Here is a 27628-nt window from a genome sequence, read left to right as displayed (position 1 = left end):
ATTAGCTCTTAAATCGATCCTTGGATCTCTGTACTACCTCCAACATCTGACTATCGGGCCCAGCTATCCAGATCGCAACACCAGGAAGGCGTGATATTCGCCACATCACGCAGGCTAGATACGAACCAAATGAAAAATTACCTTGTGCTCCAGCTTTCAAAAAAAAGGCAAGTTCAATAACCATTCTAAGCGCGAGATATTCACATGGATACTTACATGACAGTAGAAGTGCTGTAGCATGAAAAGTAAGAATATCTGCATCGACTGTGGGGGTGCCTCGGGTCCGACCATCAGTACTCCTCTTCGTACCTATCCATACTGGTGCAATCCCTCGTAAAAGCATTTCCGGGCGAAAGGGGCCGCCAAGCGCTTACCTCCTCGGCAACATCTGATTGAATGTGTTTTGGCGTCGCCGGCCCCGATGATCCGCTTTCGACCTCACCCTCCTCGTCATCAACAACTTCTTCCCCACCTAGAATATGTGCCAGAGCTGCCATGTCGATGCGTCCCGAACCCCGACTCACCTCCATTCTGGCGGTTTGTGGTCCACGATCTGCGTGGTGTGCGACTGTGTCATCCTCTTCTTGCCATTGGAGTTTGAATAGTGGCTTCAAGGCCTCTTGTTCCTCGCTATTTCGAAGAAGCTCTTCTAATTCATTCTCTACAAATAACTCATCGTCACGGACGTGCTCCGCAGACCCCCCACCTCGGCTGAGAGCCAGGAGCTGGAGACGAGAAAGAGAATGCTTCGAATCGTAAGACGAAGTACTGAGGAGATGCGTCGTAAATGGAATAGTTGGCGGTGTTAAGATAGATGAGGAAGTATCAGAATGCGTTGTCGAAGCGGCCGAGTCCTCGGATACGATAGGATTCGACAGAGTATGAGATTTTGCGGACAAAGGATTGAGCAGGAAATGGTATACATCCTCGATGCTATGATCATTTGTTTTTCGTTTCTTACGGGCCTGTTGATGACGAAGCTCAGGAAGCTCACTGATTGAAGACGTCTCCGAGAAAAATGCCTCCTCGTCCTTCTTGCCGTCTTCGTCTGCCGGATCCGCCTCAATTATGATACTGGGCCTTCCAAGAGCGGATATTTTCTTCGTCCATATCTCTTCTTGAAATTGAATGACATCTATGATCCCCTTCGCAACAATAGAGCGCTTCGGAACTTTCGACCGGGCAGAAGCACCGCGACCCTTTCCCTTATATATGAATTGATCGAGCCAAGGGACTTCCCGGATCCATTCCTCGATTAAATCATAGGATGCTTTGTAACGCGATGTAACTACACCACGCGCAAAGCCAAAGCGCGACGCGAGCGCATTAGCCAGTTCACTTAGGTGTGGCAGGGGGCTGCGTGTTTCCGCTTCAAGTGCGAGAATGAGCATCGCACAAGCGACAGGAGGGGTGGGAGACTGTAGTACGGGTATAGCGCAAGCCTCTCGGCTAATGATACCCGATAGGGACGTAGCAATACGCAATACCGCATGAGACGACAATGGTGTGAGGATGGAAACGAGATCTGAAGGTAGATGAGAAGTGGCAGACTCAGGATGCAATAAGGACTGAAGGTGAGACAGGAGGATAGGAAGATGGGCAACTGGGTCTGATGAACTTAGATCAAAATTCAGGAGAGATACCACGGCCACGAATGCGCGCGACAGAGACAACGGCGAGACATCAAGGAAAAAGGCAATGTCGCGGAGGGAATCCGACTTGTGTGCCTCACGTAGGGCAATAGCCATGGATGCACCGGCAGTTAGCTTTGCCTTGCGTCCCCACCTGTATTTGCCTTTTGTCATAGCTTGTGTGAAGATAGCTTCCGCACGTGGGGATAGACCGGGATTTTGCAACTTGGTCAGGACGGAAGTGATGAAAATGCTCATGGCGATCTGACATGGCGTGTGGTGAGTAAATGATTTCCAAGAAAAGAAAAGAAGAAATAAACTTACAGCGTTCCCTCTGTCACGCGCTTCCTTGTGCTGCCCAGCGAGATTCCATCCTTGCTTGTGAATATTTTTGAGGGGAGCCGCCGAGGAGGAAAGCCACGAGCTAGGTTGAAACTGGCGCCCGGAAGAGTCGTGGGATTCTGTATGAGAGGCAAGGACATACTGAGCAGAATTAGATAGTGTACCACAGTTTATGCAGATGGATGAGCAGACGTCGTCGTCCCAGACAAAAGTTCCCCCACAATCCGGGCAGGTCATGCATGTAAAAGTGTGATCTTGTGGGTCAAGACCCCGAAAACCCAGTGCTTATTTCAGGGATGATTAGATCAACTCCTTCAACTCCACTAGATGAAACGACATGTTCGTAAGGTTCAACGTTCAACCGCTCAAGACCCTCATAAACTCCTATTTCCTCTTTCAAACAGATCCAGTTTAGGTCGCGTTGTTCTTGCTTGGCACTCGGATGTGATCAGGGTCCTCTGCCTGACTTACTAGGCTACATACAGTGTGAGTTTCTTATGCTTGTGGGGCACAAAATCCTCAACCAAGATTAGTTCCACCAGCGCCAATCTGATTCTCGTTTCGCTTAAATAGTGCGCTACCCTTTCTACTAGCTTCAACCTCGTTTACCATGTCTCCTCCTTCTACTGACTTCGAATCCAAAGGCTCTAGTCATGCCAAGCGCAGGCTTTCTAGCGTTGACGCTGCAGGCAAACCTGCTTTCCATGCCTACTCCTCCCTCACTGTATGTTTGATCGATCATTCCCTTAGTGCATCATGCTGATGCTGATGGCGTGTTATAAGCCTATGTGGGCAGGTATCGCTGGCGCTCTTGTGAATGGTGGACAAGGCTTTGAGATCGCGATTTCTATACATGACTCCGTCTACAACACCGATTTCGCATCGGCCATCGTGCCTTACACCTCCAACGATCCCACTAAGTCCGCGTCTGACATTGCGAATCACGTTCTTCAGACCATCAAAAAGTTCTCTCAGGAGCACTTGTGCAAGTTCCTTGGCGCAGGTGTTACCCTTGGTCTCTTGAAAGAGGCGAGTATTCACTCTATCTCGTTTGTTATCGATGCTTACATATTCGTCCAGTGTCCCAATCTTTGCACTCATTTATGGCTTGAGGCTGATATTGTCCCGATCGTCTTCAATATCAAGCCATTCCACACTGATTCACTGACGCGCCCAAACATCAAGCATCGCATCTCCTCAACCACCGGTTCATATGTTCCCTCCGGTGCTGAGACCCCCACAGTCTATGTTGATCCTTCCCCACTTTTGGATCAGACCGGCAACCTCCAGTCAGGTGTCGCTACGAAACTTCCGATCCCGCGTACTCTTGATGAGCAAGCTGATTCTGCTGCCCGAAAATGTCTAATGTATTACGGCCCCAACAATAACCCTCGCCTCACCATCGGTCCCCGTAATCAAGTTACTGTCGATGCGGCCGGCAAGATCCATCTGATAGATGATCTTGACGTCTACAGGAAATCTGTTGGACCAGGTACTTGGAATGCTGTCAACAAACTCGCAGACGAATTGCGAGAGAAAAAAGTCAAGATCGGTTTCTTCTCTTCCACACCTCAAGGGGGTGAGTAACTTATCGTCAATTGACTTATATCGGATCATAATTTTGTGGCTTTTCCTGGCGCTTGTAGGTGGAGTAGCTTTGGTGCGTACTTTTCACGGGTCCCAGTATAGTTCTACTCACGCCCATGACAGATGCGACATGCTCTCATCAGGTTCCTTACTGCCCTGGATGTTGACGCTGCATGGTACGTAACATTCCCCGCATCCCCATGATTCTATTTCTCTTGTACCTGGATACTGACGCTTGGCGACGACTGCTAGGTATGTGCCGAACCCATCGCCGAGCGTATTCCGTACTACGAAAAACAACCACAACATCTTGCAAGGTGTTGCTGCCCCAGACCTTCGCCTCACCCAGGAGGCGAAAGATCAATTTGATGCATGGATTCTTAAAAACGGACTTAGATGGACTGCGGAGGGCGGGCCCCTGGCCCCTGGCGGCGTTGACATTGCTTTTATTGGTGAGCTCTTGGTCCTCTTCTCAGGTATCCACTGCTCATCGTTGTACATTGCAGATGACCCCCAGATGCCTGGTCTTATTCCGCTCATAAAAAAAGTCAGACCTGAGCTACCCATCATCTATCGATCGCACATTGAGATCCGCAGCGATCTCGTGCATGTGAAAGGATCTCCTCAGGAAGAAGTCTGGAAATACCTCTGGAACAACATTCAACTAGCAGATCTCTTCATCAGTCATCCAGTCAGCAAGTTCGTCCCTAGCGATGTTCCTATCGAGAAGCTCGCATTACTGGGTGCCGCTACTGACTGGTAAGCCAAGTTCAAGTTCATTACTTCATCCGTTGACGTGTTTGTTTGCCAGGCTCGATGGGTTGAACAAGCACCTCCACCCATGGGATAGCCAGTTCTACATGGGTGAATTCCGGAACCTCTGTGTGAAGGAGAAGATGAACGAGCTCCAATGGCCTCAGCGGGACTATGTCGTCCAAATTGCCCGCTTCGACCCAGCAAAGGGTATTCCGAATGTCATCGACTCGTATGCTCGCCTCCGCGTCATGCTCAAAGAGTCTGGAAGGGTTACCGAAGCGGAGGTGCCCCAGCTATTGATTTGTGGCCACGGTGCCGTCGATGACCCTGATGCCAGCATCATCTACGACCAAGTCATGAACCTCATCAACTCGCCTGACTACAAGGTGTATCAGTCGGACATCATTGTGATGAGGTTGCCCCCGAGTGACCAACGTGTGTAATCGTCGGTTCGAAGCTGCCCAGGGATTAATTTTCATTTTGCACAGTTCTCGACGCTCTGATGGCTAACGCCAAGATTGCCCTTCAGCTTTCTCTTCGTGAGGGCTTTGAGGTCAAAGTTTCCGAAGCCTTGCATGCTGGTATACCTATCGTGGCTTCCCGCACTGGTGGTATTCCTCTTCAAATTGTGCATGGCAAGTCGGGCTACCTCACAGAAGCTGGCGATAACAATGAGGTTGCCAAATACCTCTTTAACTTGTACACTGACGAGAAGTTGTACTCGGAGATGAGTGAGTACGCGCGTACACACGTCTCCGATGAAGTTGGCACTGTCGGAAACGCCGCCGCTTGGTTGTACCTCGCTGTCATGTACAATCGCGGTGTGAAGATCCAGCCTCATGGCGCTTGGCTCAACGACATGCTAAGAGAGGAGACTGGGGAGCCTTACGTTGAGGGCGAACCTAGACTGCCTCGTGGTGGGCTGAACATCCAAGGTTAAGGACACTGGAATAAATTTGGATTACTCGCTTGCTTTTACGAAATTGTGAATCATCTTGTACTTGTTTCTAGATGCTAGCTATTGTAGCTAGTAGATACTATGTATATCTCACAAACTGTAACATACCCTGTGTGTAGTTACTGCCGCAATTTGTTGAACTCTTATCGGTTGAACAATGTACAGAAAAGTACCAAGACGCTCGGTATTTGTAGTAGTAACTCCGAGTTGCCGACTCTGCTTAGCTCTGCTTTGTCTCTTGACCGATGCTGATTCTATAAATTTGGCGGATCTCGTTATTGTCTTTCTTTCTTATTCACGAACATTTTGTTGGCCGCGGCCCTTTGATTATTTGAATAGCTCCAAGATGATGGAAGTCGACACTCACTCGCCATCCACAAGGATGACACGTTCCTTCAGCTATTCACTGAAGAGGCCCCGCTCTCCTGGGTCCCCAAGCCAAGAACGCCAGCCGGTGGGTAACATCAACTGCTCACGAGATAGACCAGCTTACAAGTGGTTTGCTATATGAACAGAAACGTTCATCACTTGCTTTACAGGATACGTATCTGAGTCGACGAGCATCCTCCATTGTTTTTTCTGCCAATCAAAACTCGAGCAATCATCATCAACCAAGCCCAGATGATTGGGTGAGGCAAGCTAGCGACCTCTCTATTGGACGCCCAAGTAGTGTCGATTCTGTTCCTTCGCCAAGTGGCGATATACAGGATGAGAACATGGTAAGTGTCGTTTGAACTTCGTATTGCTCGTGAATGTGTTTCTTCAGTTATCCGATTGCTAAACTACATCCTAGGCACTCGACCCAGACGAACCTCCTAAGTCTTACTCATCGGTGCTTGTCTTTTCGCCACCACGGCTACTACAGCCATCTCGAGCACATCCTACAACCACGCAATTAAATGCATCACAATCGTGCATTAGCACTCCCCAGCACATATCTCAAATCATCGTGGGACATGCAGGCGGACAGCCATTAACACCAAGCATAACCATGGCATACCAACAACAGTCTTCCTCGGTATATGTGGAGCCCGGTATATCATCAGACGAATCGTCAAACCAGCAGGGACCGACTCAAAGCCACAACTTTTTTCAGACTACATTATCTGAAATGCCAATTCCACCACCACCTCCGATAAGCCAATCTCCAGGACCCAAGTTGACTTCAGGGAGAAAGCAGCGCTTTACGATGGGGCCACGTGCAGACTGCCTGAAGTGCAGAATGGGCGAAAAGGGGCACTGGATGCATTTCGACTAGACATTGGAGTAGTAACCTTGCTTAATTGTAGAACTATAATACTTTACAGGTGACGACTAACTTGTGCAGCCCACACTACCATTCAGGTTGTCTTGGTCCAGAATTTAGGTACTTACAGGACCCGGACGAGGGAGTTGCTCAAGAATAATAATGTTTTGCTTTGTTTGCCGAAGCCGTTGGAATTAAATATGTCACAACAACCTAATCTGTCACTTCAGTTTTTGGTTTTGGAAATTTTGGAATGGAATCCCTGTACGACGATGGCCACTACTCTTTCCCTATTCTGGAATTTATCATCAGCATCAAAAAAAGAACGTATCAGTGCAACAGTCAGGCTTGTTAATTCCCTTGAGAAGTTTCAGGAACAACACACTCCCAAGCCTGAGGTTTCGCCAGGCTCCGAGGATGATGAGGAAAACGTTGGTTCAACGGATGGCCTGGATGTCTTGAATGCGCATGATGTCGCGTACTCTATACGGCGGCTTATACGAGGGCTTGCAAGTCCTCGGGAAAGTAGTCGGCTCGGCTTCAGCGTTGCGCTCACCGAGGTATGAGTCTTCACTTTCGAGAGCTATATTGCGACTTCACATCTATTAGTTACTCTCTCGGCTGGACACTGTCACGTCTGCTCAAGTCATCTCAATCATCGTTGATGGATCGAAGATTCAGGGGTCTATGACTGGTCAAGAAGAACGCGATGTCCTATTTGCTCGCCTCTTCGGACTTGCTACTATCATTCACTCTGGGCTCCTTGTACGGCAGACCCCGCTGTCGACATCTCCTTCGTCTGCCACAAATTCGTCCAGTCTTGAAAGTTACAAGGAGCTTGTCAATCATCTTCTCGTTCTCGCTGAGAAGAAGTCCTGGCTACGAGAATGTACTTGGTGGACCATCGGGCAGGCTATCGATGCTGTTATAAAGTCTTCCGTTTCTTGGAAAGAGGAAGCTCTAGCTTCTACGCTCGAAGTTGTGTATGAGCGTGAAAAGAACATCTGGACACCAGAAACGGTCGCCATAACGTTAAAATTACAACCTGCGATGCCCAAGCATGACTGGAAAAAAACTCTAGCACCGACATTCAAAGATTCGGCCATTTTGGCTTCCGCTAACTTTTCGTCGCTTGGGCGCATATTGAAGGTTTGAAGTTACATGTTTAACGCAAGATGAAAATATTGACATTTCCCGTCTGCTCAGGAAACTCCTGGCGATGATGAGTGGCAACAGAGTAACACGGGGACATGGAAAGCTCAATTACATTATGTATGGAATATCATTTTCGACGGCTTTCTCCCTGAGAGCGAGCCAGAACGTCGCCGGAATGCATTGTTTCAAGAGTTCTTCCGAGTAGTTGTCGACGGTATGTTTTCCATCACAGTTTCGTGGATTTCAAATTGATACCCTATGCAGAGACATTGTTCGGGGCGTCATCTTCTCCTGAACGAAAGTTCTGGGGGTTCCTTGTCTTCAAAAAAGCTTTACGCCGTGTGGACGGTACCGATATCCCTATGCTTTTCACCAAAAATTTCATGCGGTCTTGGATCAATCATCTTTCTAACAAAGACCGCCACCTTCACAAAATTTCCCTGGATGTGGTGCGCCAGTCTTCGGTTTTCACTCATTCACTCATGGCTGATTCTTCATTAGGTCAAAGATATCCAAGACTTTGTCCAGCAGAATCCCCAGCTTGGTTACACATTGATTCTGCAGTTAACTGGGATTCATGGGAGTCAACAGTTTGATAAACTGACCAAAACGAAGACCGTAGAATCAATATTATCGAGGATGGACGGCGATGGTATTATGCAGTACATTCAAAGTCTACTCGAACAGATGGATGAATCTGACAAGTATGTGCAATCTAGTAGTCTCAGGCTTCTCATAACAAAACTATAGCGGCGCTGTTGCAGAAGAAGCTAAGAAAATTTGGATTGTAGACCAGTTCACGGCGCTCGTTCGCAACGGTGCCATCCCAAAACGTGAAGACTGGATTCAGCTCATTCTCAATTGGTTCGCTGTGCAAGGGTTATACTTGGTCAAGAGAAAGTCTGCCAAGGGGCTTCTTGCTGCGGTATGTATCGACTTTCCGACCTAAGAGACGATCAGAGTTGACACTGTTGCAGCTCCGTGTCACCCCCTCTAGTGTTCTTTCTGAGGATTTCCGGCGGATTTGTCGCGGTAAACTCCTTGGTTGCCTCGCTGATTTGACACCATCCACCGCATCGCAGAAAGGTCTGAGATGAGATTGGCAGTCACTTGATGATTCTGACTCAGTGTGGTTAGGTGACATGCCAAAGGAGGGAACAGTTGACGACGAATTTTGGATATCGAAGGTTTTCACTGTAGTCAATCATCTAGACAAGGACAGCAAGCACGTCACGTCTTTATCGGAACCAAGTCAGGAGGAGCAACTGCTACTTCAACAAGCTTATAAGACAATAGAACATCTTAGGCAGGTTCGTTGCTCCCAACTTATGTTTTATTATATTTATTTGCTTCAAATCAGGTTGATGGTAAGATGAGAGAGGCAGCTAGAGGAGTGGAGCTTCTCCTGTCAGCCTCTCTACTTCAACGTCGCTGCGCCAACTTAGATGATGACGAGCTTGATGCAGGGATACTCGAGGCGAGTGTTTCTTTCACAGTGTACAGAATTAATCTGATAGTTGTCATGATTCAGACTTGCATTGCTGCTGCCGCAACTATGTTTTCTACTGACAACAAGTCCAAAAATCGCAGGAAATCGCACACCATTTCACAACCAGACTCCGACTCTCCCAAACCGATAGACATGCTGGTTGATGTGCTCATTGGTTTTCTCGAGAAGTCCACGTCTTACCTCCGTGCGATGGCCAACAAGTCCTTCTCATGTATCGCTAGCGCAGCCACAGAAACTACAATAGATCTTATCGTTGCCGTCAGTGATAATTGTTTACTTATCGGTTCCACATCATTTGACTTTGTTTTGTGTGCAGCAATTGGAGCGCCGTAACCCAGCCGATCTGGTTGCTGATGAAGAAGACGAGACAGAGAGCGCAACAAGTGAAGAGGAAGATGATGATGATGCTGAAAGTTCCGACGAAGATAACGAGTCTGATCTCGATGACAACGAGGCTGCTCTCGAACTGCGGATGAAAATTGAGGACGCACTCAAAGCAAACGGCGCCGAGGCTGCCATCGGGGATACCGATGAGGAGTCTGAGGAAGAACCAGTAGACGACGAACAAATGATGGCCATTGATGAACACCTCGCAGAAGTCTTCCGCTCTAGATCTGGTGACAGCAAACAAAGTAAAAGTATGGTCAATCATCATCGACGATCGCATAAGCTTAGACTCCCACAGATGTCAATGCACAGCGAGAAGCTACTCATTTCAAGAATAGAGTCTTGGACTTGGTCGACATTTTTACGAGGAGGATGCCTCAGAGTCCTCATAACCTGCGTCTAGTGTTGCCGTTGATCGAACTTGCTACTAAGAGCGGCAATGACGAGCGCCAGCTATCTGACAAAGCTCGTGGCATCCTCAACAACAGGCTCGCAAAGCTCAAAGACCCACTCCAGGAAGTGGATCAAGATTACGCAGAGACTATACTGGATGAGCTGCATATCAGAGCTCGTAAGGCGCACTCATCGGATGCGCTCGCGACTCTCAGTCACTGCAGTCTTTTCATTTGCAGAGTATTAACGAACGTTGGCTGTGAGAAAACTGTTCTTCGGCTGTACAAGGAGTCGCTGGCAGATTTCATGACCCGCAAGGCTTCCTCGTTGAACATTACATTTTTCAAAGATTTCGTCACTCGTTATCCGGCATTAGGGTGGCGCCTCCGTGATGACGTACTGGACACGTCTCCAAAAGCCATCAATGCCTATAGGAAATGCCAGGCTTTCCAGCTGCTCAACACAATTCTTACTCTGTCGACCTCGGCGGTGAGAGCCTTCTCCATTGTCACATTTGGAATAGCCTGATGAACCTACTACGATTATTAGGGTGACTCACAAGATGTTTTATCTTTCATTCTGAAACTCCACACAAGTGTTCTTCACTTTATCGATTCAGCATGCGACGATCAAGTCTCTCTCTCCGCCGCACAAATCAAAGACCTTTTCAAATTAGTGATGCTTGGCGTTCGTCAGGCAAGCAAGCTCGATAACAGTAATCAAAACGTGTGGGACTCAGAGGCTTGGCGCACCCTGCATGGACGACTTGTCGCTTCGAAGCGGTTCGGTTCGTCGATAGCTATTCTCAAGCTGTGCTCTCAAGTGGAATCGGCCCTACAAGCCCAACACAACAAACAACACAATTCGATAGCATCAAAAAGGAAGGCAGAGGAAGTAGAAGGTGAAGGTGTTCCATCCGATGCTAAGCGGAAGAAAAAGAAAAGTGTCCCCACTAGTCAATCGTAAACTGCCGTACTGTAGTTCGGAGTTCTTCCAGTCTCATTGCATCTTGCGTTGAAAGCGCACGAGCAATGGCACCCATAAGTTTGCGTGTCCTGTAAAAGTGTCAAGCTGAAAGGAGGCGGATGACAAGCATATACCGACCTGGAGCGTCGTGTGCGCTGTTCAGTGACGGTCTTGCAAAGTTCAGACCGTTCTGATGCAATACGAAGGATATCGTCCGGAAGGCCTGCAAGGCGACCACACTCGACTCCAAACGACTCCAAAGCAATGCCAGGGGTAAGTTCATACAAAAATGTCACATCCCGAGTTCCATTTACTCGGATGTCCGTTGTATAGTTCATGTGCAAATTTTGCACTTCCTCGGGGAATTTTCTTTCCAAGTCTGTGGCTACTAGCGGATAATGCGTGATGAACAATGTCTTGCATTTCACGCGTTCCACTAGATGATGAAGAACAGCATCCGCAATGGCCATCTGCATGAATGCTGTCATACGAAAATCTGGTGAAATCAAAATTGTGAACCCACCCCATCAGCAGTGGATGTACCCCTTCCTAACTCGTCAAGAATTACTAGACTTTTGTGAGTCGCCCTTTGTAGGATGTCACTCGTCTGTGCCATCTCTACCATGAAAGTTGACCGTCCGCGAGCGAGTTCATCGGACGCTTCACGAGCATCGAAGTCAGCGACGGTGAAAACCAGAAAACAATCGACGCACCTCCCATCCTGCTAAAAACCCCATCCAACAGGCCGAGCCTAACGGCTTTCGCAGGTACGTAGGATCCAATTTGGGCCATAACTGCGATGAGAGCGACCATGCGCACAGCAGAACTTTTTCCACCCATGTTGGGTCCCGTAATGACGCTGCTCCTGGGATAATCACCTCCGATGCATAACGTGTTCGGAACGAAGGGATCCGTTCGTAATGCCTCAATCATTGGATGTCGTCCCTCCACTATTTCCAGGGAATCCTCTTCGATGAACTCTGGTCGAACGTACCCTTGTTGGTGGGCCACATGTGCCAGACTCAGTAGGCAATCCGCTATACTCAACTTATTAACCACATCTCGCATTATTGAGTAGTGGTCTGAAGCAATGGAACTGAGAAATGATGCAAAAGCCTTGTTAGCTTCCGCATTGAGAGCTTCTTTATACCGAGATAATTCATCGATGAGCCTCTTGGCCTCAGGGGTGTGATAACGTCTCAGATACTTGGTTCTGTTGGTCATAAGTGTAGAACGTCTCGCCCATCAAGATACTTACGCAGACATCACTACCCAATTGGTGGGCACTGTTCGATCTTCCGACTTCTTGATTTCAACCAAGTACTGTGTTGAACACTCAGCACAATGTGTATTGCAGACATATTAACGCACCTCAATGCCTGCGACAGTCGTCCACGCGAGGGATGGTTTTCGGAGAAGTTTACGGACTGAACATGCAAGTCAGTCAACGTCCTCACTTGTGGATGAAACTTGTTACTAGACTTCAACTCCTCATCAAGTTCCGACTTGACAGTTTCGATTAGCTTCAAATCTAGATATCAGCACCATGAAAGAGAGGGTCAGGAACATACAGACCAACTTGTATTCATCCAAGGCAGGAAATTGCTCCGGATCTGTCCACAACTCATCTTTCCTGCCACTGTTGGCCTTCTTGATGTCAATTGCAGCCAATAAAGCTTTTATCGGTGCTTTCAATTTCGGGAAGGAAGAAAAAATATCATTCAAGAGCTTTGAATGAAACTCCTCTGAGTGTTCTGGGAATGCATTGGCAACGGTTTCGAAAGCTGAAAGAAACGATGCAAGTTCTTGACATGTACACTGAAGCACGATTACAATAAATATGTCTGAAACATGAAACTCCTACCTTCCCATACTGGATGCGGCACAGGCCCTTAGCAAGGTCGGGGAGTCTTTTCAAGATACGGCAAAGCTCCACTAGTTGTGGTAACTTGCTGGACTTGATTTCCTCCACAGCATCTATTCTCTGGTTCAGGATCCTGGTCAAATAACGGTAAACGTTGCAATTGCAATGTCCCGGGAAGTACGTACAGCTTGTTTGTCAACGGCTTGCCAATCCAATTCTTTAAGAGCCGCGCCCCAAATTTCGTGGATGTGTGATCCAAAATCGACATCAATGTACCATGCGTAGTGAAATCAGTCTGGTTCTGGTATATTTCACTACGGTTGTACACATCAGGGACGTTGTTATGGAATAATACTGATGAATACTGACAGGTTAGTCATGGTATTGCCGTTGAGAAGCATATGACACCTCTCGGTGAATTTTGTGAAGAACTTCACGCTTAAAAGCGCGTCTGCGATGCTGAATGTTGAGAGATACTTAATGGAGTGGGCTAAAGATATGGCAACTAATTGCGGAAGACCAGCAACAAGAGCCAGAAGTTTGTCTGCAACAACCTCATGAACGTCCACAGGACATAACTGTAACATTACATCTGACCTGGGTTAAGTTCTTCGGTGCTGGTAGTAGCTTTGGTTGTGTAAAAGTTTGTGATAAAATCGAAAGCTTCCGAGCCGCTTAGTGCAGAATTGAAATACTCCGTCCTCATTCGTTGGTCATGAGAAGCACTGCAGACCGTAACAAATGTCGTCAGCACAAATTCTCCATCCGAGAAATAAGACACCGCTCACTTTGCAAAATGTGCCAAAACCTTTTGAGTCATTTTGGTAAGACCTTCTGCGGGAACTAGCAATTCTGCAGGCCTCGTGTGGACAAGTCTTGTCTAAATAGCGATGTGACAACGTTTCAATTATAGTTATGTTAGACCTACCTCGAGCTCGGCGCGCATGATGGTGTCTGGGTGTTTTGTTTGTGAGTAATTCCGGGGAGTTAATCGATTGTGCATACCATGAAATTCATCCCAAATAACGTCACCGGTACTTGGCGTGATCGCAATCATACCAATAGTGATGTCTCCTTCAGCAGAATCGAGTTTATGACTCTCTACAAGACACAAGAGGGGTGGTGCAGAGTATTTATCGAGGTCATCGACAGAACCGACCTCATCAACATAACTACATCAAAGTAAGTTGATCGATTCAGTATGCAATAAGGTCTATTCTTACGTTGCTGCTGTATACAACTGAGTAAGTTTGCGCTCGAAAAGTGTGTTCTTGTTCTCGCTCGCTTTTTTGAGGGCGGCTGTTTCTGTTTGCTCGATGATACCAACCTTGTGACCTTTGGAGAGGAGCCTGACTCAGAATCAAACAAGTTTCAGGTGATAACTAAGGTTAAGGCTTACTTCTTCATATGTACCTCTTTCCTATGAACGGGAATGGAGGCAGTGAGAAGGTTCCGCTTCGTATAAGCAACAATTCCGAGCTCTCCGCTGGCAATCTATGGTAGCTGCGTTTCGTAACACGCGAAGATTCCACTCCACTAAGTTCACGTACTTTCGCGCTTTCCTCGTGGAAATAAAACTTGTAGCCCTTCTCAATCATTAGGATCGTCCCAGGATGTTCTTTGATGAATGATAAGGCCTAAATCGATGGAATAATTAAATCAGTAAGAAAGTTAATGTCATTCTTCACGGCATACCTGAGTTTCGTAGGGGGTATAAGTCTCACCACTAGGCCCGACCTCTGCGGCCGCTTTCGTCTTCCTAACCACAGGCTTCTCGCGCGATTTCCTGCCGCCTTTGGTAGGTAAGGAGAACATTGCTCGGAGTTGGGTGAACGCAGGATCTGAATCATTTCCATCCTGAGAACTATCACCGTCCACGCTCGAGTTCTCTCTGTCTTCAGGGTGTCCTGACCGTGGGCATGTTCCAAGTAGAATACGTTCCAAGTCTACTCGTGAGCGCGATTTATGATCTTGTACGCTCGTGGTATGAGAATGCTCCCTTCTAGAGGAGGCATCAAAACGCCATTGACTTGTAGGGGACTCGGGATGTTTCGACTTCAGTTTCTTTATAGGGGGCTGCTTTTCGACCCCCGAGTCACTGTCAGAATCATCTATAGTCAAGTCTATGGGAGAGTGCGAGGAAACGAGTGCACGCTTCTTCGTCGCGGAGCTCTGGACAAAAAATGAAGAAATCTGTGGTTGGTTTCGTCTACTGGCAGGCTGCCCTTGCGGCATCCTGATCGCGTTAAAGAATGCAGACTTGCTGAGTACGGTCGCTCCACAGCGGAGTGTATTATGTCACGTGTTTGTGATTTAACTTCTTCTTTTGTCACAATCATATAGGTATGACGGGTCACAGAGAGTACAAACGGCGTGTTCTTGTGATCGATGCTGGGCCCGGATCACCTTGAAATCTACACACAAGTACTGCTAGTTACTCTTACTTATTTCCTAACAGTTTACAATCGTTTGCTTTGATTGCTTCAGTGTACGCACTGAAGCGAGGTACTTAGTCACTGAGCTTACATGAGCGTACAGGGCCAAATATATTATTTGACTTGAACAGAGCAGTTTAACGTTTCAAGTTCAATTCGTAATTTTCTCGTCGGTCATCCCATGTACTGCAGGCTACTTTCACGGTCAACAGCTCGTGCAAGGTTCTCGTGTAACTCGAGCGTACACTCTTTCTCCAGGTCATTCGCTACTGCTTCGTTACCCCCCGATGGCACGGTGGTGTCGGAGACAAATCGTGAGCATTGCAAGACTGGCTGTTGTGATCATCTGTTTATGCACTTTTAGGTGCTGAGGCTACCCTGAAACGTTTTTGGGAGACAGTAGGAATCTCAAAGAGAGATGACGGACTCACTGTGACGCTTGACACGCGAGCGTTGAAAACACCGTCTGGCAATACCCTGCTGTTACCCAGAACCAAGCGTTTAGTTGCAACGCTCATTGCAAACGAATGGGAAAACCAGGAAACTTTGCTGAAACCTCATGCTCTTCCCATGGTATGAGTGCTCGATGATGATAAAATCCCTGTCATTGACTAGCACAGACTTCCATAGCCTCACGGGCCATCGATGCCTTCCAGGATGAAAAAACATGCTCAGAAGTGCGAGAATCTCTTCTTAATTACTTGGATACTGATACAATCTGGTATGTGTTCATTTTCACAAGACCGACCAATCTAATCATGACTCCATAGTTTTCATCACGATGACCCACCTCCGTTGGTGGAACTCCAGCACAAGCACTGGGATCCATTGATCGAATGGGCGACATCTACATTCAACATCGATATACAAGTCTTCACCTCAATTTTGTTCCATTCACAATCGGCGGAAACGCGAGCTAAGCTTGACACCATCTTGACTGAGATGGATCCCTGGGAGTTGGCTGGTGAGTGCCATGAAACTATCATTGAAGCCAAGGGGACCCCATTGACCATTCTAGCCATGGAACGCGTGACATATACGACGAAATCTTTTTTGATTGCGCTTGCCCTCGTGAAGAGGCATATCACTGTTGAAGAAGCAGCTGTGGCTGCACAAGTTGAAGTCTCTAGTCAGATTCAAAGATGGGGAGAGGTCGAAGACTGTGAGTTTAGCATTGCTATGCTGAGGAGGCGTTCCGAATTCTGCAATTGCCTCCCCATCATGCACTTGAGCGGTACTGATTATAGATCGTTTTACAGCTCACGATGTCGATTTCCATGATATACGCAGACACTTGGGGAGTGCTGCTTGTTTGCTTACGAATAGTTCCTAGATAAAGGAAATAAATATCCATCTCCTATCTAATTGATCATCGTTTCAGGTATATCCATATATCCAAACGTTCGTGCTTTTCGTACGGAAAGCTATGCTGTCCAATTTAATGCTCCTCCCCCCTCGCACTTTGGCTGGCTCCGTGACAACCTCATGACGTGTCCAGACGCCTGTCTTGAGCTCACCTTGTACTTTCTCAAGATATCGATCTCATCGCCGCGAGAACGTGATTTTTTTTGCCGAGCTGTGCCGCCTCTGTAGGCAGTTCACTTACGCGGTTTGAGCGCTAAATGTTCTCACTGTCCTACGAGAGACCTCCGGACAGATGATAATGAATTCCTGTGTTGTGTGAAATTTAGATACTTATCCGTTGATACCGCTTACAATTTACAGAGTCATTCTACTGCGTGAGCACTGAGCACTAAATTTATTGACCGTCGGCCTTGAAGACACGACTTTTTAGATGACTATTATTCGTTCGCAAGGTTCCTGGACCCTTGCTCGGTGGACCACGCCAACAGCAACCTGATAAACAAGAGCGGGGTGAGGTATTTTCTTAGCAAGCTTTTCTACTAACATATCGAAGGCCTACATACTAACCCCCCTTCAAACTATGTAGGTCACAATTGGCAATTTCTTGATTGGACGTTGGGAGAATCTTAATCTACAGTGAGACTAAGGCACCCCGGACCTCCCCGGACTCACTATCAAGAAAATCGATCAAAAGCTTATTGATCGATCATGATCTGATCGGGACGAGATCAATACTCCCGACCTAAAGCACCGTTCAGCACGCAAAGGTTGTGTGATATGTGGCACTTTTTCCTTGTGACCGTGCTCGTGATTAAGCCTTGTGCCTTGAGTGGTGGGATACCGCTTCGATTTTGTAAGTCGAAAGTTTTAGTTGCCTCACATGAATGCTTACATGACACGCTGACAACGATAACGCAGGTCTTGGATCCGTGCTGTCCCCCAACAATAATATCCTTGCATTGCCTTCTCGGCATTTCCCATATCTTATCAAACACAGGCTCGGCGAGTTCAAACTGAAAACAAATTTTATAATATCATGTGCCCTAAAGTATGATGATGACAAATGACATCAAGGGTCAGCTCGGACGGGACTCCCTGGTCCAGTCCGGTGGAGCGTTCCAACTAGCGCGAGGATACGGGACCGAGAGCCAACCGGGAACTCTAGTATGTAGTAGGGCGACGATTGTACTTGTCGGAGTTCCAACTAGCAATGCTTCCTAAACCTCTCGACAGTCCATATACCTCGTGCTATTGCGAGGAAAACGTGTATTTCCTTGTCCATCGATTTATGGAACAAGCACAGGTAAAAGCTACATGGGACATTTTTACTGTCATCATATCGAATGTGACCAAGACGGTAAACTTTGTACAGCCGAATAGTACGTGAACTTATGTCACAGAAAGTCCAGGTTGCCCTTTGGAGTCAGCTCAAGGCGCCTGCTGCAAATACAGCAGTAATTTGGGATTATCATGCCGTCTTGGTTCTGCGCAGCCGGTCAGAATCTCATCGTGGGTCGCTCAACACGACGCTAAGCATCGAAGAGGAAACTTGGATCTACGATTTCGATTCTATCTTGGAGATGCCTAGTCGTTGGGAAGGTATGCAGATATATAATGCACGGGCGTCATGACAATTTAATCCCGGATCTTGTCAAGAGTATGTTGAGAAGACCTTCCCACCAGATTCAGACATACCACCACAGTATCGTAGGTATGTCTGCCCCCGTTTCGCTCGGCATCGAATTTCTAACATCATTTATTAGTCTTTTCAGGGTTATATCTGGAGAAGAATACCTGCGTTATTTTGCATCGGACCGATCTCATATGGTGGGTAAAAAGAACCTTTACTTTGCGTGCGACCTGTAATGATTATGGACTTCTGAATCTCAGTTATCTCCCGCGGCCGACTCATCGAATGAGTATATTTCTCCGCCACCCATTTACCCTATTATTTGTGGACCCCTAGCTGCTGCGCACGGTTTCACCAACAACCTCATGACTCATTTTGTTTCGATGGAGTCATCTAAAGGATACGGGACAGTGATGGATCGAGAGACGTTCGTTAGCTGGTGTTCACAAGCATAATAGTCATAGACTCATAGTGTATTACCGTGACATGTGACGTGCAGCGTGACTTGGTTCTTCACTGGTACCGACTTGCACAGTGCACACGCAAGTAGTAACCTTTACTCACTTATTGTTCTCTTTCGTTTTCTTCATTGCGATGAATGCAACACCATCGACGTCCATAGTAACTAATGACCTTTCGAGTAACGGGGTCACACCTCCTACCGGACAGTCAGAATGCTCATTCAATGATAGTCACCGTGAGCCGGCGAATTTTACTGGGGCTCAGAATGGTTTCTCGCAGTGAGTCGGCTGATTTGATGTCTGTTCCTTGCGTGCGACTTTCTGACATTTGGGTTTGCCGCTCGAACGCGTGGCAATTGTGAAATTACTCAACCTACGCAGTCCTCCGTACCAAATGCACAACGAGGAGATTGTACATCATCTCTATCATGCGGGATTTCAGACTGGCGTATGTACACGATTTTTCTAGGAGACGAAACCTAATCTTCACCTTTCCAGAATTATGCCGATACCATACTCGTAGGCGAATTTTCATCACATCATATTATTGTACCTAATACATATTTTTTATTTAGCATGTGCATCAAAATACCTACCGCCTTCACGCTATCGTTCTTTCAAAATCGCCATTGCTAGCGCATCTTATGTCAACCTCACCTCAGTCCGGAGCTCAGCGTGTGATATATGTACAGCTTGAACATGAGCCAGAGGTTACCCAAGAAGTACGTGTGCCATTTTACTTATTACTCCGTTCATTTCCGGCCACCGAACGCGGGGGAGAGATACGAAGGTCATATTTGACTCAAATATTATTTTCTTATCGTGTACAACCACCGTCCTCGGAGCCCGTGCTGGGCGGAATTTGTCATCTAGAAACTACAGGAGCTGACAGAATTATTATTACCCCTGCAGGGCTTTGCCATAGGTATGCACAATCGTGTCCTTGATCGTGTCTTTACTTGGTGTTCATTTCCGGGGGCATTTCTAGCGCTAGGATATCTATATTCATCGGTTTCGCTAAGTCTCATTCGGCCCGACAATGCACGAGGAGTACTCGCAGCTGGTTGTCTTCTTGGAGGCATGGATGAGTTGTGCGGTTATGCCTATGATGCATGCAGACAATCGATCAACGTGGAGACAATCAATGAATGGCTCGAGTTCATCGACACGATCCCTTCATCACCAGATGGATCTCTCACCCCTGAACTATCGCTTACGTCTGTCTTTGGTCACTTTGCCCAAAGATTGAGAGATGATGTTTTTCACTTCCTCGTGGTGACACTCCCAAATGCCCTGGAAATTAATTCATCCGAGTCCGACCCATCACAGGGCCACACTCAGGCTAGTCGTGACACACTGTTGCGTGTATTTTCCCTTGTGCCCTTCGACATGTTTAAATCGGCGGTCGAATCACGCGCGTTTGAAATTGGTAAATGCTGCTATCGGTCATTAACATTGTACCGAACATTTATCTTTATATTCACAGGATCTGATCAAACCCGTTTTAAGTTTGCGAAGGATGTAATAGAGATGAGGAAGAAAGGGATCGCACGAGGGCACGGAGCAGAAGAAACGGTTGTTTTAGCATTCGGCGGAGGGCATCCTGGTGGAAGCGCCGTTCACGTCACTCGAAAAATACGAAAGCGGCCCCTATGGAAGGTCAACTCATGAAGCCGAATCTTGTTGGAAAGTCGTATTACGTGACTTTTACTCCTGCAATCCCAGTTGACCTATTTTTTGCTCGTTGACTATCGCCAGATTACTACTTGCGCAGCAATGCTCAGCGTTACTTTCCAGTGAAAACCTACAAATAGCCAGGTTCAATATACGATGTCGATCGTGTATACCTGATAGGCAATTTGCTTGGCAGTGTGGTTAATATTAGCCTTTTAGCTGCGCAGAACGCTCCGGAACTTGTGAATGATTACTTACCTTTTACAGGTTACAACACTTTTTTCGATGAGCCTATCGATTGAATGAACATGAACTGGTTCAATGACCCAGATCTTCAGTAATGAGTCGGTCTTCGAATTCGTTGTCTTTAGTCACGTAATCAACCCGGTGACACAGAAACACCACCCCGAAACCCGCCTCCACCTCCCCCCACAAACCCTTTAATCCAAGTACACGAATTATCCCGCGTTCTGCACGAATACCACGCATAGCGCGTCAGATGCCGGCTAGTCGCCCAATATAGTAGAAAACAGGTTCCGAGAGGTAGCAGAACGCTGTTTGACATGCCGGATGAAGGACTCCTCGAATTGTCCACCTCAATCCCAAAAGTGATGCCGCTGAATCGATGCCGGAACTTTTCGCGGCTTTTAGTTGAACAATGCATCGCCTTGCATCGCTCTATCTATGCGTGTCTTCTTCAGGCTCCTCGAAGTACACCATGATCGAAATAATATCCAATTTCCGTGACTGAGTATCACGAGTTGCGTTAACCTGGGGCTTGCTCGTCATCCCCCGGGGATATAAAGCCTGCGATCTAGCATTATGAAAAACAACCAATCTACATTCCAATGGCCCACTTCTTCGAGATTTACTTCACTGGAAGGGATGATCCTCGCAATGGCTGCATCGTCATCGGCGAGGACACCAAACCAGTGTTTTTTGAATTCGAGACACAGTACTTGCCACCTTCCTCAGCACGTACCACTGTCAGTGCCGTCTTCAGACTTTGGCAGGCGACGCCTAACTTGCGAACTTTCATTACAGATATCTAGCAATCGCAGTCCCGTTGCAGTGTTGGATTGGCCAGACGGTGGCCTCGGTGTCGCAACTATCGGTGATCGTGAAATTCCAATGACACACCTGGTCCAACAGGGATCCAGTACATCGTAAGTCGGTATTAATACTATGACAATGATGCCTTAATATTAAGTCAATTTTCAGCGCTCGTAGGTTCCCTTCTGCTGATGGTCGCCAATATGAATGGCGAAAGTGTCACGCTGACCCCAGGTCGTACGAGGCAAGTCCACCACAATATTTCAAATATCATCTGCTACATGCTGAGTTATCAAAAGCTGTTCTCCGGACCCAATACAAGAATCGCTAAGTTCCAGAAGCTCTCCCAAGCCACGCCAATTGGTCCTTCGCATGGAACACTGCAATATAGCTTTAGTCATGACCTTCTATTGCTGGAAGCCTTGATCACTTTGAATCTCAATAGGTGGCTAGATTGGAGCGGGTGAGATGTTGGTTGGAATGACAAGGAATATGTATGCATGTATTACGGCCTCTGTACGAATATCAATATCACAACGCCCAATGTAAACACAAATTCTCCATGTAAGTAAGACCAAGCTGACGAGAAAAGATCAATATGGCATAAACGATTATTAACTCCAGCAATCAAGGATTTCTCATCGATCCCAGCATGTGTTCCAGTTTCTCTTCAACCGTCCAATGCATATCGGCGTCAGAGTGGAATGATAATGGGGTAGTGCGGTCAGGGGGTAGGTTACCAAAATTGAATGAACCGGCGTCCATCCCCTGGGAAAGTGACTCGATCAAACGACCAATATGAGTGGACGAACTTGGAGTTAGTCAATTAGTACCGAACTTCTGCGTACCAAGCGCAAGAACTGACCTATAAAAAACCTGCTCCGGCGTTAGCAAAAAGTGACGTTTGATGATGCAAGACCATTCACCTTGGTTTCAGGTCGATTCTTGCTCTGTGATGGCTTTTTACGGGAAAGGAACGACGAACCACTACCCTTTGACGTCGATCTGCCGTGTTCCTTTACGAACACTTGCAGGGCTTCAGTGTTATCGCGCAAAGAATATTCGGATGCAAGACTGGTTCTGCTGGCATAAACTGATTCAAGGTCGTCGTCACGCAAGCCGTTCACTATTGACCTAAACACAGTCAGTTATCCAGTGGATGGGCTTAATAACCCAGAGAACAGTACACACCAGATGGTTTCGCCATTTGCCATCTCAATCAGTTCAAGGGCAGCACCGTCGGGATGACCTTCATGAGAGCTCCCAATGTCCACCGCATCGTCAGCGGGTGTATTTGAATTTTTGCTCTCACCAGCGTACATGTCGTATCTGATGTTAGGTATTAGATACGGAACAACGGACAAAATAATTACCCACAGAGAATCATACGCAGAGTTCGGCTTCTCGACAGGTGCACCTAACGTTGAAGGATTTAAAAGAACCTCAGCTTGGGCGGTCATTGATGTGGGTAAAGGAGGTGACCGATCGGTTGAGAATCGCTTTCCTCCGTTCGACTTCGGTGGCGGTGGGGTAGGTGCGCGGTCATGTACTGAACGACCAGACTGTGCAGACGTGGCGCTGCCCGGCCGACGATGACGCTTACCCGAAGGCTTACGCGCCATCTGGCTCAAGTCCGTTTTAGATGCACGAAAGTCCGAGGGAAAGATAAGCGTTCTCCTGACAATAGCGGGATTCTCAGGAATGCCTTGATGATTGTGACTGGATTCCCCCGCTCTGCGAATGGAGAGTTTTCTCACAGTCCTATCATCTCCTCCGCTGCTGATGCCGCCATCATCGCTAAATTGTGGTTCTGGGAGAGGTGATCGAGATCGCATGGCTGAGAGGTCACCTCGTGCTATGGATGAACCTGCCGCATTGTTTGATGTACTCCTTGACAGAGACCAGCCCGCTGTGCGTGATGAAACTGAGGCAGACCGTGCTAACAGGTCATTTAATGCGGCTTGATCAAGACCAAGATTGGTAGCTGCCTCAAACAACTGTTTGACGGCAGCAGAATCATTGCCCATCGCTGGCGCTCCGTCGATGCTTGGCCGAACGCTACCTACTATAGGCACAGAAGGAGAAGCCAGGACAGGTGCCGAAGTGGGTGAAACGGTATTAACGGGAGAACCAAGTAGGCCTTGACCATGATGTGACAAAGTCGTCGGAGAAGGAGTGGTTGGAGAAGCTCGCGAAAGCCCATTACTATTTTCAGCTTGAGTATCTGCTGCACGCTTTCGGAAGCGGGACATAAAGCCTCTCAGGCCAGGGGTAGCTGAGGCCGGGGGACTGGATATTGATGTCGGTGACTTAGCCTTGCCCAAATCTGTCGAGCTTCCGTAGGCATAACCCTTGGTAAGAGGTAATGTTGGCCTGCGGTTCAGAGAAGCCGAGGGGGACGGTGCAGTTCTGGGCTGGAGGTCCAGAGGGAAGGGCGTAACTTCTTCACCACTCGGAACTGGCTGTTTGACTCTCAGAGTATTACGGAGACGCCTCATCCTCTGGGTGATATTCAGAGAGGGCTGATGGGCGAGAGTAGAATGAGGAGTCTTTGGCTGTTGTGGAAGAGGGATGGTTTCTACACTGGTAGGTGCTGACACTAAATGGGGTGCAGATATCTGGCTGGGGGTGATTTTCTTCCGTGTCACAGATACACTTGAGGCATTGACGTCAGTAAATCTTTGGCCAGAAGAGGTCTTCATCAACGCAGCAGTAGCAGCTTCTGCTTTCCGCCGAACTTCGTTTACAAGTTCGGCCTGATCCATCAATGGTCCAGGACTTCGTATCGAAGCCGAATGTAATGGGAGTGAATTGGACGATGACTGAATATCATCCTGAACAAGCGACGCGACCGGCTGGGGAGTTGTTGTCGGTGGTACCTGAGTCTGCGGTGGATCACTGGACTGTGGTACATCTTCTACAGGTGGACTTTTGTCCTGCGGTGATTCTATAGTTCCTTGCTCGTCTCCAAAGCCAAGGGCGCGAGCTAAATCCCTATTGCGACGCGTGGTAGTAGGGGACGCCTTGATCTCTGAGGGATCCTCCAATTCTACCTTGTTATCGGTCACAACGCCAATCGCAGGTGCGCGGGGGATGCTCCCCACGACGGAGTCAAGTAATGCATGAGCCTTGGCAGCTTGATCAGGCGCTGGGGAGCGCCGTCCGGTAGCGGACGCCTGGGAAGCAGCCGGTTGGTTCGGCGGCGGGCTCGCAACCTGTGACCGGTCGTCAGTCATAAGTAAAATGGAGTAAGAGAAGAGGACAAACCCGGTTATCACGACCGTTCTGAGAATAGTTCGACTGTGAGGTCGATGGCCTCCGTCTCCGAAGCGAGTTGGTCCGCTCTCGAGGCTCTGTATTATTTTCCTTTGCGCGCGCGGCGCTCACCAGCTTGTCTTGAATGACCACAAAATCGGATTTAGTCAGACCTGCATACCGCCGTATAATGTCCTCAAAGTCGTCATCCTGCAAGCTACCTGGAGTGACGGAGCTAGATTTGTCCAGATCATGCCACCTGGACTGTTGTTCGACATCACTGAAGAGGTCGACAGTTACATCTTTCTTCTGCTCAGCAGACCATGAGTGATAACTGGATCCAGTGGATTCCAGTGAAGACTGAGATGAGTTGGTCAATGCCGAAAAGGCAACAGGCTGAGAGAGTCCAAGAGAGAAATGCGATGATGACTTGTGATGATGTTTTGATGAACGGACGGTGGCATGGTTGGAGAAGCTCGGGGAGTCGTTTGATGAGAATGCAGGAGAGGCGGTAGTGGACCGAGACTGGGTGGGAGTGGGAGACCGCATACTGCGGGTCGAAAATGAACGTGAGGACCCATAGTTGACGACACCTGAAAGGCTAGAGGGGGAACGATGGTCCACAGGAGCAGGACTAGTCGAACGATTCCACGCTCCAGCATTGGGCGCCTGAGGGTAAACGGGACTCTCAGGAGGCACAGGTACTCGAATTGGCCGGTTTGGAGATTTAGATTTATCTGCATTAGACTGAAGATCAGTGTCCGTGCTCAAACTACCGTTTCTACTGTGACTGTGACTAGAAGAACTACCCCGCCTGCTGTGAGTGCGGTTGGAGTTAGAAGGTGTACTAGAGGGTGAGTTGACATTCCAAGTTATGTTCGATGGAGTACCCGGTCGAGAAGATACAACCATGGGTCGCAAGGCGGAGCCCGTCAATGGAGATACAGGTTTCCTCCTGAAGGCGGATGACACAGAGACTTCCTGGTCAGTACCACTCGCGCTCTCGCGTTGACTGTCCGACGAGTATTGACCACCAGCACTACGTGACAAAAATGAGCTTGCAGGTGGGGCCACGGACGGTGAGATAGGTCGTGGGGTGCTACGAGATGCATCTGAACCTCGCCGGAGTAAACTTGAAGTGAAGGTGGTGGTGATGAGCGATGCTCCATTCACGTTTGGGAGCGTAGGTGACATCGCACGTGGAGTTGCGGAATGCGCACGAGCATCATCAGAGTCAAATGAGGGATCACGAGGCGTCATGGGACGAGGCATTCCGGGAATGTAACCTGGAAGACGAGGGGTGGGGGAGATGGTACCCGCACGACCCAATGGGGTTGGGGAAAAGCGTTGCCTCTCGTTGTCAATGTTCATCTGCTTATCTGATGATATTGCGGTTCCACCTTCGTAGTCATTGGGTGATTGGGTCTGACATCATGGTTCAGTATAAAGTTCTTGAAGAAATCAAATTCCCCACCGAAGCTCCTGACGTCGAATCACTAGCTGGAGATGAGGCACTCGACTGTTCTACGTCACTCGACCGTGGGGCAGGATGTGCTGTTCTAGGCATGAGTATCTCATCCTCAGCCTCCTCTTCAAAATCCCGTATAACACACTCCAGAGCAAGTTCAACGCGCTGAACGCTGACGGAACTGTTACTTGATGGATGTGTGCCACTTTTGTTGTTGTCCGCGAGCGCCTGCGAAGGAAAATCTTCGATAGAGGATATTAATGACGTGGAACGAGCCAAGGGAGTCTTGTCGTTGGGGCTGGAAGGTACTGAAGATACAGGACCGCTGCCTTCGGGGGTTGCAGGTCTCAAACTCTCGGAGTAATTTGACGAGGGTTTTTCTCTGAGACTATGATCGGAGTCTGATGGCGTTGTAGAGGCTGCGCCACGGCTGCTGCCACTTCTTTGCGACACAGAGCGTAAATAGCTGTACTCGCGAAACCGCCCAGATGCAAAAAGATTGTTGCTGTACCTCTTTGTTGAACGCGAACTCGGCGACGGCGACGAAGTAACAGATGAAGCTGGGTATGTGGTCGAAGAGGTCGTGGTGGATATATGAGAGATACGCTCATGGGTGTAGTCGGATTCCATTCCCAGGTCAGTCGCATTAGCGCCAGAGCCGCCCTCAAGTTTGCTGCTCAAAGTGGTACTGGGCGCAGCATTTTTGGTACGCATCCGCCCCAGCGTCTCAAGGATCATGTCCTCTTCCTCCTCTGATATCTGGTTTGGCACACCACGGGCTCTCTGTTCCGCAAACTTAGACCTGAGATCGTCAAGTGTAAGAGGATCGCCGGAGGAGGAGCGAAGAAGCGTGAAACGACGAGTAAGACTAGGTACCTGTATTGTGAGAGTGTTGTAAGGTTGACAAGACAGGTCTGTGACGCACTCTGGCAATATGAGTGACGTCCGAAAGTCACTAGCAGGCGGGAGTGCTAGTAATTGCTTGTGCTCAGATGTCGGTGTGAACCAGTCTTCGTCAAACGGGTGACTTGTGGTAATAGGGTCGGACCTTTTGCTAAGGCACGTCAACAATAAAAGGTAAAGCGAAGAAGCCGTTTAATCGCAGCAGTGAGGTGACGAGATATATGATACGCGAATGAGGCTCGTAATTGAAAAGGTAGAGAGCAGCAGGCTCACCGGAAACGATGCATGGTTTTTGCTGGCAGGAACCCTCGTTTAGTACACGAGGCAGGGCGCTTGGATTATTGGATCTCGAGACTTTCTGGGAAATGAGCCTGATGTGCAACGTGGTGGACACGAGTTGGTGTCTTTACGGAAAATATCCTTCTTTCAGACTGCTTTGAATAGGACCGTCAAAAGATCCTGATGGACCTGAAGTCTACACGTAAAGCAAGATAACGGTGAGCGGAATAAAGAAGGAGGGTGTGATTTATGTGCTTTCGGTCATCCGAGCCTTTGGCAGCGAGCTAAGCTTGGAGACTCATGCACAGGA

General features: G+C 48.1%; 10 protein-coding genes across 10 annotated transcripts; 7 read left to right on the top strand and 3 right to left on the bottom strand.

Annotated features, from left to right (window-relative positions):
- Window positions 1–158: 158 nt before the first annotated feature.
- Window positions 159–2459, bottom strand: F5147DRAFT_353313 (uncharacterized protein). Its single transcript, XM_041429354.1, has 2 exons — window positions 1956–2459; window positions 159–1895 (listed from the first exon to the last, which is right to left on the bottom strand). Exons 1-2 carry the CDS (start codon window positions 2208–2210, stop codon window positions 291–293), a joined length of 1860 nt encoding a protein of 619 aa, XP_041297801.1. The 5' UTR covers window positions 2211–2459; the 3' UTR covers window positions 159–290.
- Window positions 2370–5305, top strand: F5147DRAFT_353263 (glycosyltransferase family 4 protein). The gene is made up of 10 exons (XM_041429353.1): window positions 2370–2459; window positions 2516–2697; window positions 2757–3002; window positions 3054–3552; window positions 3620–3633; window positions 3684–3736; window positions 3813–4012; window positions 4067–4319; window positions 4372–4751; window positions 4805–5305. The coding sequence occupies exons 2-10, from the start codon at window positions 2584–2586 to the stop codon at window positions 5254–5256; spliced, it is 2211 nt and encodes a 736-aa protein (XP_041297800.1). The 5' UTR covers window positions 2370–2459; window positions 2516–2583; the 3' UTR covers window positions 5257–5305.
- A 183-nt stretch (window positions 5306–5488) lies between these two features.
- F5147DRAFT_674029 (uncharacterized protein) lies at window positions 5489–6704 on the top strand. Its single transcript, XM_041435803.1, has 3 exons — window positions 5489–5728; window positions 5790–5993; window positions 6068–6704. The coding sequence occupies exons 1-3, from the start codon at window positions 5621–5623 to the stop codon at window positions 6530–6532; spliced, it is 777 nt and encodes a 258-aa protein (XP_041297799.1). The 5' UTR covers window positions 5489–5620; the 3' UTR covers window positions 6533–6704.
- Window positions 6705–6780: 76 nt separating this feature from the next.
- On the top strand, window positions 6781–10870 carry F5147DRAFT_758264 (DNA polymerase phi-domain-containing protein; the record flags this gene model as incomplete). The annotated part of the gene is made up of 13 exons (XM_041440397.1): window positions 6781–7080; window positions 7130–7669; window positions 7727–7889; window positions 7940–8124; window positions 8177–8379; window positions 8426–8600; window positions 8653–8761; window positions 8813–8985; window positions 9036–9443; window positions 9502–9817; window positions 9871–10454; window positions 10515–10752; window positions 10776–10870. The coding sequence occupies exons 1-13, from the start codon at window positions 6793–6795 to the stop codon at window positions 10868–10870; spliced, it is 3477 nt and encodes a 1158-aa protein (XP_041297798.1). The 5' UTR covers window positions 6781–6792.
- On the bottom strand, window positions 10708–15067 carry F5147DRAFT_353211 (muts domain V-domain-containing protein). The gene is made up of 18 exons (XM_041429352.1): window positions 14491–15067; window positions 14346–14432; window positions 14195–14289; window positions 14019–14144; window positions 13801–13967; window positions 13724–13749; window positions 13584–13675; window positions 13393–13520; window positions 13165–13339; window positions 12981–13109; window positions 12796–12928; window positions 12507–12749; window positions 12409–12454; window positions 12303–12358; window positions 12190–12254; window positions 11645–12144; window positions 11455–11591; window positions 10708–11401 (listed from the first exon to the last, which is right to left on the bottom strand). Exons 1-18 carry the CDS (start codon window positions 15028–15030, stop codon window positions 10922–10924), a joined length of 3225 nt encoding a protein of 1074 aa, XP_041297797.1. The 5' UTR covers window positions 15031–15067; the 3' UTR covers window positions 10708–10921.
- Window positions 15068–15359: 292 nt separating this feature from the next.
- On the top strand, window positions 15360–16687 carry F5147DRAFT_674011 (uncharacterized protein). The gene is made up of 6 exons (XM_041435802.1): window positions 15360–15544; window positions 15595–15803; window positions 15851–15951; window positions 16001–16194; window positions 16249–16392; window positions 16490–16687. The coding sequence occupies exons 1-6, from the start codon at window positions 15412–15414 to the stop codon at window positions 16561–16563; spliced, it is 855 nt and encodes a 284-aa protein (XP_041297796.1). The 5' UTR covers window positions 15360–15411; the 3' UTR covers window positions 16564–16687.
- A 1099-nt stretch (window positions 16688–17786) lies between these two features.
- F5147DRAFT_815454 (N-terminal glutamine amidase-domain-containing protein) lies at window positions 17787–18680 on the top strand (the record flags this gene model as incomplete). The annotated part of the gene is made up of 5 exons (XM_041443533.1): window positions 17787–17952; window positions 18005–18194; window positions 18252–18306; window positions 18359–18422; window positions 18486–18680. Exons 1-5 carry the CDS (start codon window positions 17806–17808, stop codon window positions 18678–18680), a joined length of 651 nt encoding a protein of 216 aa, XP_041297795.1. The 5' UTR covers window positions 17787–17805.
- Window positions 18681–18735: 55 nt separating this feature from the next.
- F5147DRAFT_353150 (uncharacterized protein) lies at window positions 18736–20518 on the top strand. The gene is made up of 7 exons (XM_041429351.1): window positions 18736–18846; window positions 18918–19134; window positions 19185–19205; window positions 19262–19408; window positions 19599–19611; window positions 19675–20115; window positions 20173–20518. The coding sequence occupies exons 2-7, from the start codon at window positions 19081–19083 to the stop codon at window positions 20355–20357; spliced, it is 861 nt and encodes a 286-aa protein (XP_041297794.1). The 5' UTR covers window positions 18736–18846; window positions 18918–19080; the 3' UTR covers window positions 20358–20518.
- A 652-nt stretch (window positions 20519–21170) lies between these two features.
- Window positions 21171–22360, top strand: F5147DRAFT_751178 (uncharacterized protein). The gene is made up of 4 exons (XM_041440183.1): window positions 21171–21346; window positions 21405–21526; window positions 21582–21657; window positions 21713–22360. The coding sequence occupies exons 1-4, from the start codon at window positions 21209–21211 to the stop codon at window positions 21878–21880; spliced, it is 504 nt and encodes a 167-aa protein (XP_041297793.1). The 5' UTR covers window positions 21171–21208; the 3' UTR covers window positions 21881–22360.
- On the bottom strand, window positions 21819–27620 carry F5147DRAFT_628833 (uncharacterized protein). Its single transcript, XM_041432743.1, has 9 exons — window positions 27313–27620; window positions 27062–27190; window positions 26143–27004; window positions 24681–26093; window positions 22791–24628; window positions 22605–22742; window positions 22340–22547; window positions 22279–22289; window positions 21819–22224 (listed from the first exon to the last, which is right to left on the bottom strand). The coding sequence occupies exons 1-9, from the start codon at window positions 27324–27326 to the stop codon at window positions 22041–22043; spliced, it is 4797 nt and encodes a 1598-aa protein (XP_041297792.1). The 5' UTR covers window positions 27327–27620; the 3' UTR covers window positions 21819–22040.
- Window positions 27621–27628: the final 8 nt, after the last annotated feature.

This window comes from Suillus discolor (assembly GCF_016758755.1).
Source record: "Suillus discolor strain FC423 chromosome Unknown F5147scaffold_6, whole genome shotgun sequence".
In the NCBI taxonomy this organism is placed as follows: Eukaryota; Fungi; Basidiomycota; class Agaricomycetes; order Boletales; family Suillaceae; genus Suillus; species Suillus discolor.
Note: the sequence above shows the minus strand (reverse complement) of the source record. Positions and strands in the feature narration are given on the sequence as shown.

Coding starts and splice junctions, on each gene's coding strand:
- F5147DRAFT_674011 (XM_041435802.1), top strand. CDS start 15,412: ATGTACTGCAGGCTACTTTCACGGTCAACAGCTCGTGCAAGGTTCTCG. Junction 15,545..15,594: donor GGTGGTGTCGGAGACAAATC/GTGAGCATTGCA, acceptor ATGCACTTTTAG/GTGCTGAGGCTACCCTGAAA. Junction 15,952..16,000: donor TTGGATACTGATACAATCTG/GTATGTGTTCAT, acceptor ATGACTCCATAG/TTTTCATCACGATGACCCAC.
- F5147DRAFT_353263 (XM_041429353.1), top strand. CDS start 2,584: ATGTCTCCTCCTTCTACTGACTTCGAATCCAAAGGCTCTAGTCATGCC. Junction 2,698..2,756: donor ATGCCTACTCCTCCCTCACT/GTATGTTTGATC, acceptor GCGTGTTATAAG/CCTATGTGGGCAGGTATCGC. Junction 4,013..4,066: donor CGTTGACATTGCTTTTATTG/GTGAGCTCTTGG, acceptor TGTACATTGCAG/ATGACCCCCAGATGCCTGGT.
- F5147DRAFT_674029 (XM_041435803.1), top strand. CDS start 5,621: ATGATGGAAGTCGACACTCACTCGCCATCCACAAGGATGACACGTTCC. Junction 5,729..5,789: donor CAAGCCAAGAACGCCAGCCG/GTGGGTAACATC, acceptor CTATATGAACAG/AAACGTTCATCACTTGCTTT. Junction 5,994..6,067: donor ATATACAGGATGAGAACATG/GTAAGTGTCGTT, acceptor ACTACATCCTAG/GCACTCGACCCAGACGAACC.
- F5147DRAFT_353150 (XM_041429351.1), top strand. CDS start 19,081: ATGCACAACGAGGAGATTGTACATCATCTCTATCATGCGGGATTTCAG. Junction 19,135..19,184: donor ATGCGGGATTTCAGACTGGC/GTATGTACACGA, acceptor TCACCTTTCCAG/AATTATGCCGATACCATACT. Junction 20,116..20,172: donor ATCACGCGCGTTTGAAATTG/GTAAATGCTGCT, acceptor TTATATTCACAG/GATCTGATCAAACCCGTTTT.
- F5147DRAFT_628833 (XM_041432743.1), bottom strand. Junction 27,005..27,061: donor ACGTCACTCATATTGCCAGA/GTGCGTCACAGA, acceptor ACAGGTACCTAG/TCTTACTCGTCGTTTCACGC. Junction 26,094..26,142: donor ATTCGACGTCAGGAGCTTCG/GTGGGGAATTTG, acceptor CCATGATGTCAG/ACCCAATCACCCAATGACTA.
- F5147DRAFT_751178 (XM_041440183.1), top strand. CDS start 21,209: ATGGCCCACTTCTTCGAGATTTACTTCACTGGAAGGGATGATCCTCGC. Junction 21,527..21,581: donor CAACAGGGATCCAGTACATC/GTAAGTCGGTAT, acceptor GTCAATTTTCAG/CGCTCGTAGGTTCCCTTCTG. Junction 21,658..21,712: donor CTGACCCCAGGTCGTACGAG/GCAAGTCCACCA, acceptor AGTTATCAAAAG/CTGTTCTCCGGACCCAATAC.
- F5147DRAFT_353313 (XM_041429354.1), bottom strand. CDS start 2,210: ATGACCTGCCCGGATTGTGGGGGAACTTTTGTCTGGGACGACGACGTC. Junction 1,896..1,955: donor CGCGTGACAGAGGGAACGCT/GTAAGTTTATTT, acceptor ACGCCATGTCAG/ATCGCCATGAGCATTTTCAT.
- F5147DRAFT_353211 (XM_041429352.1), bottom strand. CDS start 15,030: ATGCCGCAAGGGCAGCCTGCCAGTAGACGAAACCAACCACAGATTTCT. Junction 14,145..14,194: donor AAAGAGGTACATATGAAGAA/GTAAGCCTTAAC, acceptor ATTCTGAGTCAG/GCTCCTCTCCAAAGGTCACA. Junction 12,455..12,506: donor CCTTGGATGAATACAAGTTG/GTCTGTATGTTC, acceptor CTAGATTTGAAG/CTAATCGAAACTGTCAAGTC.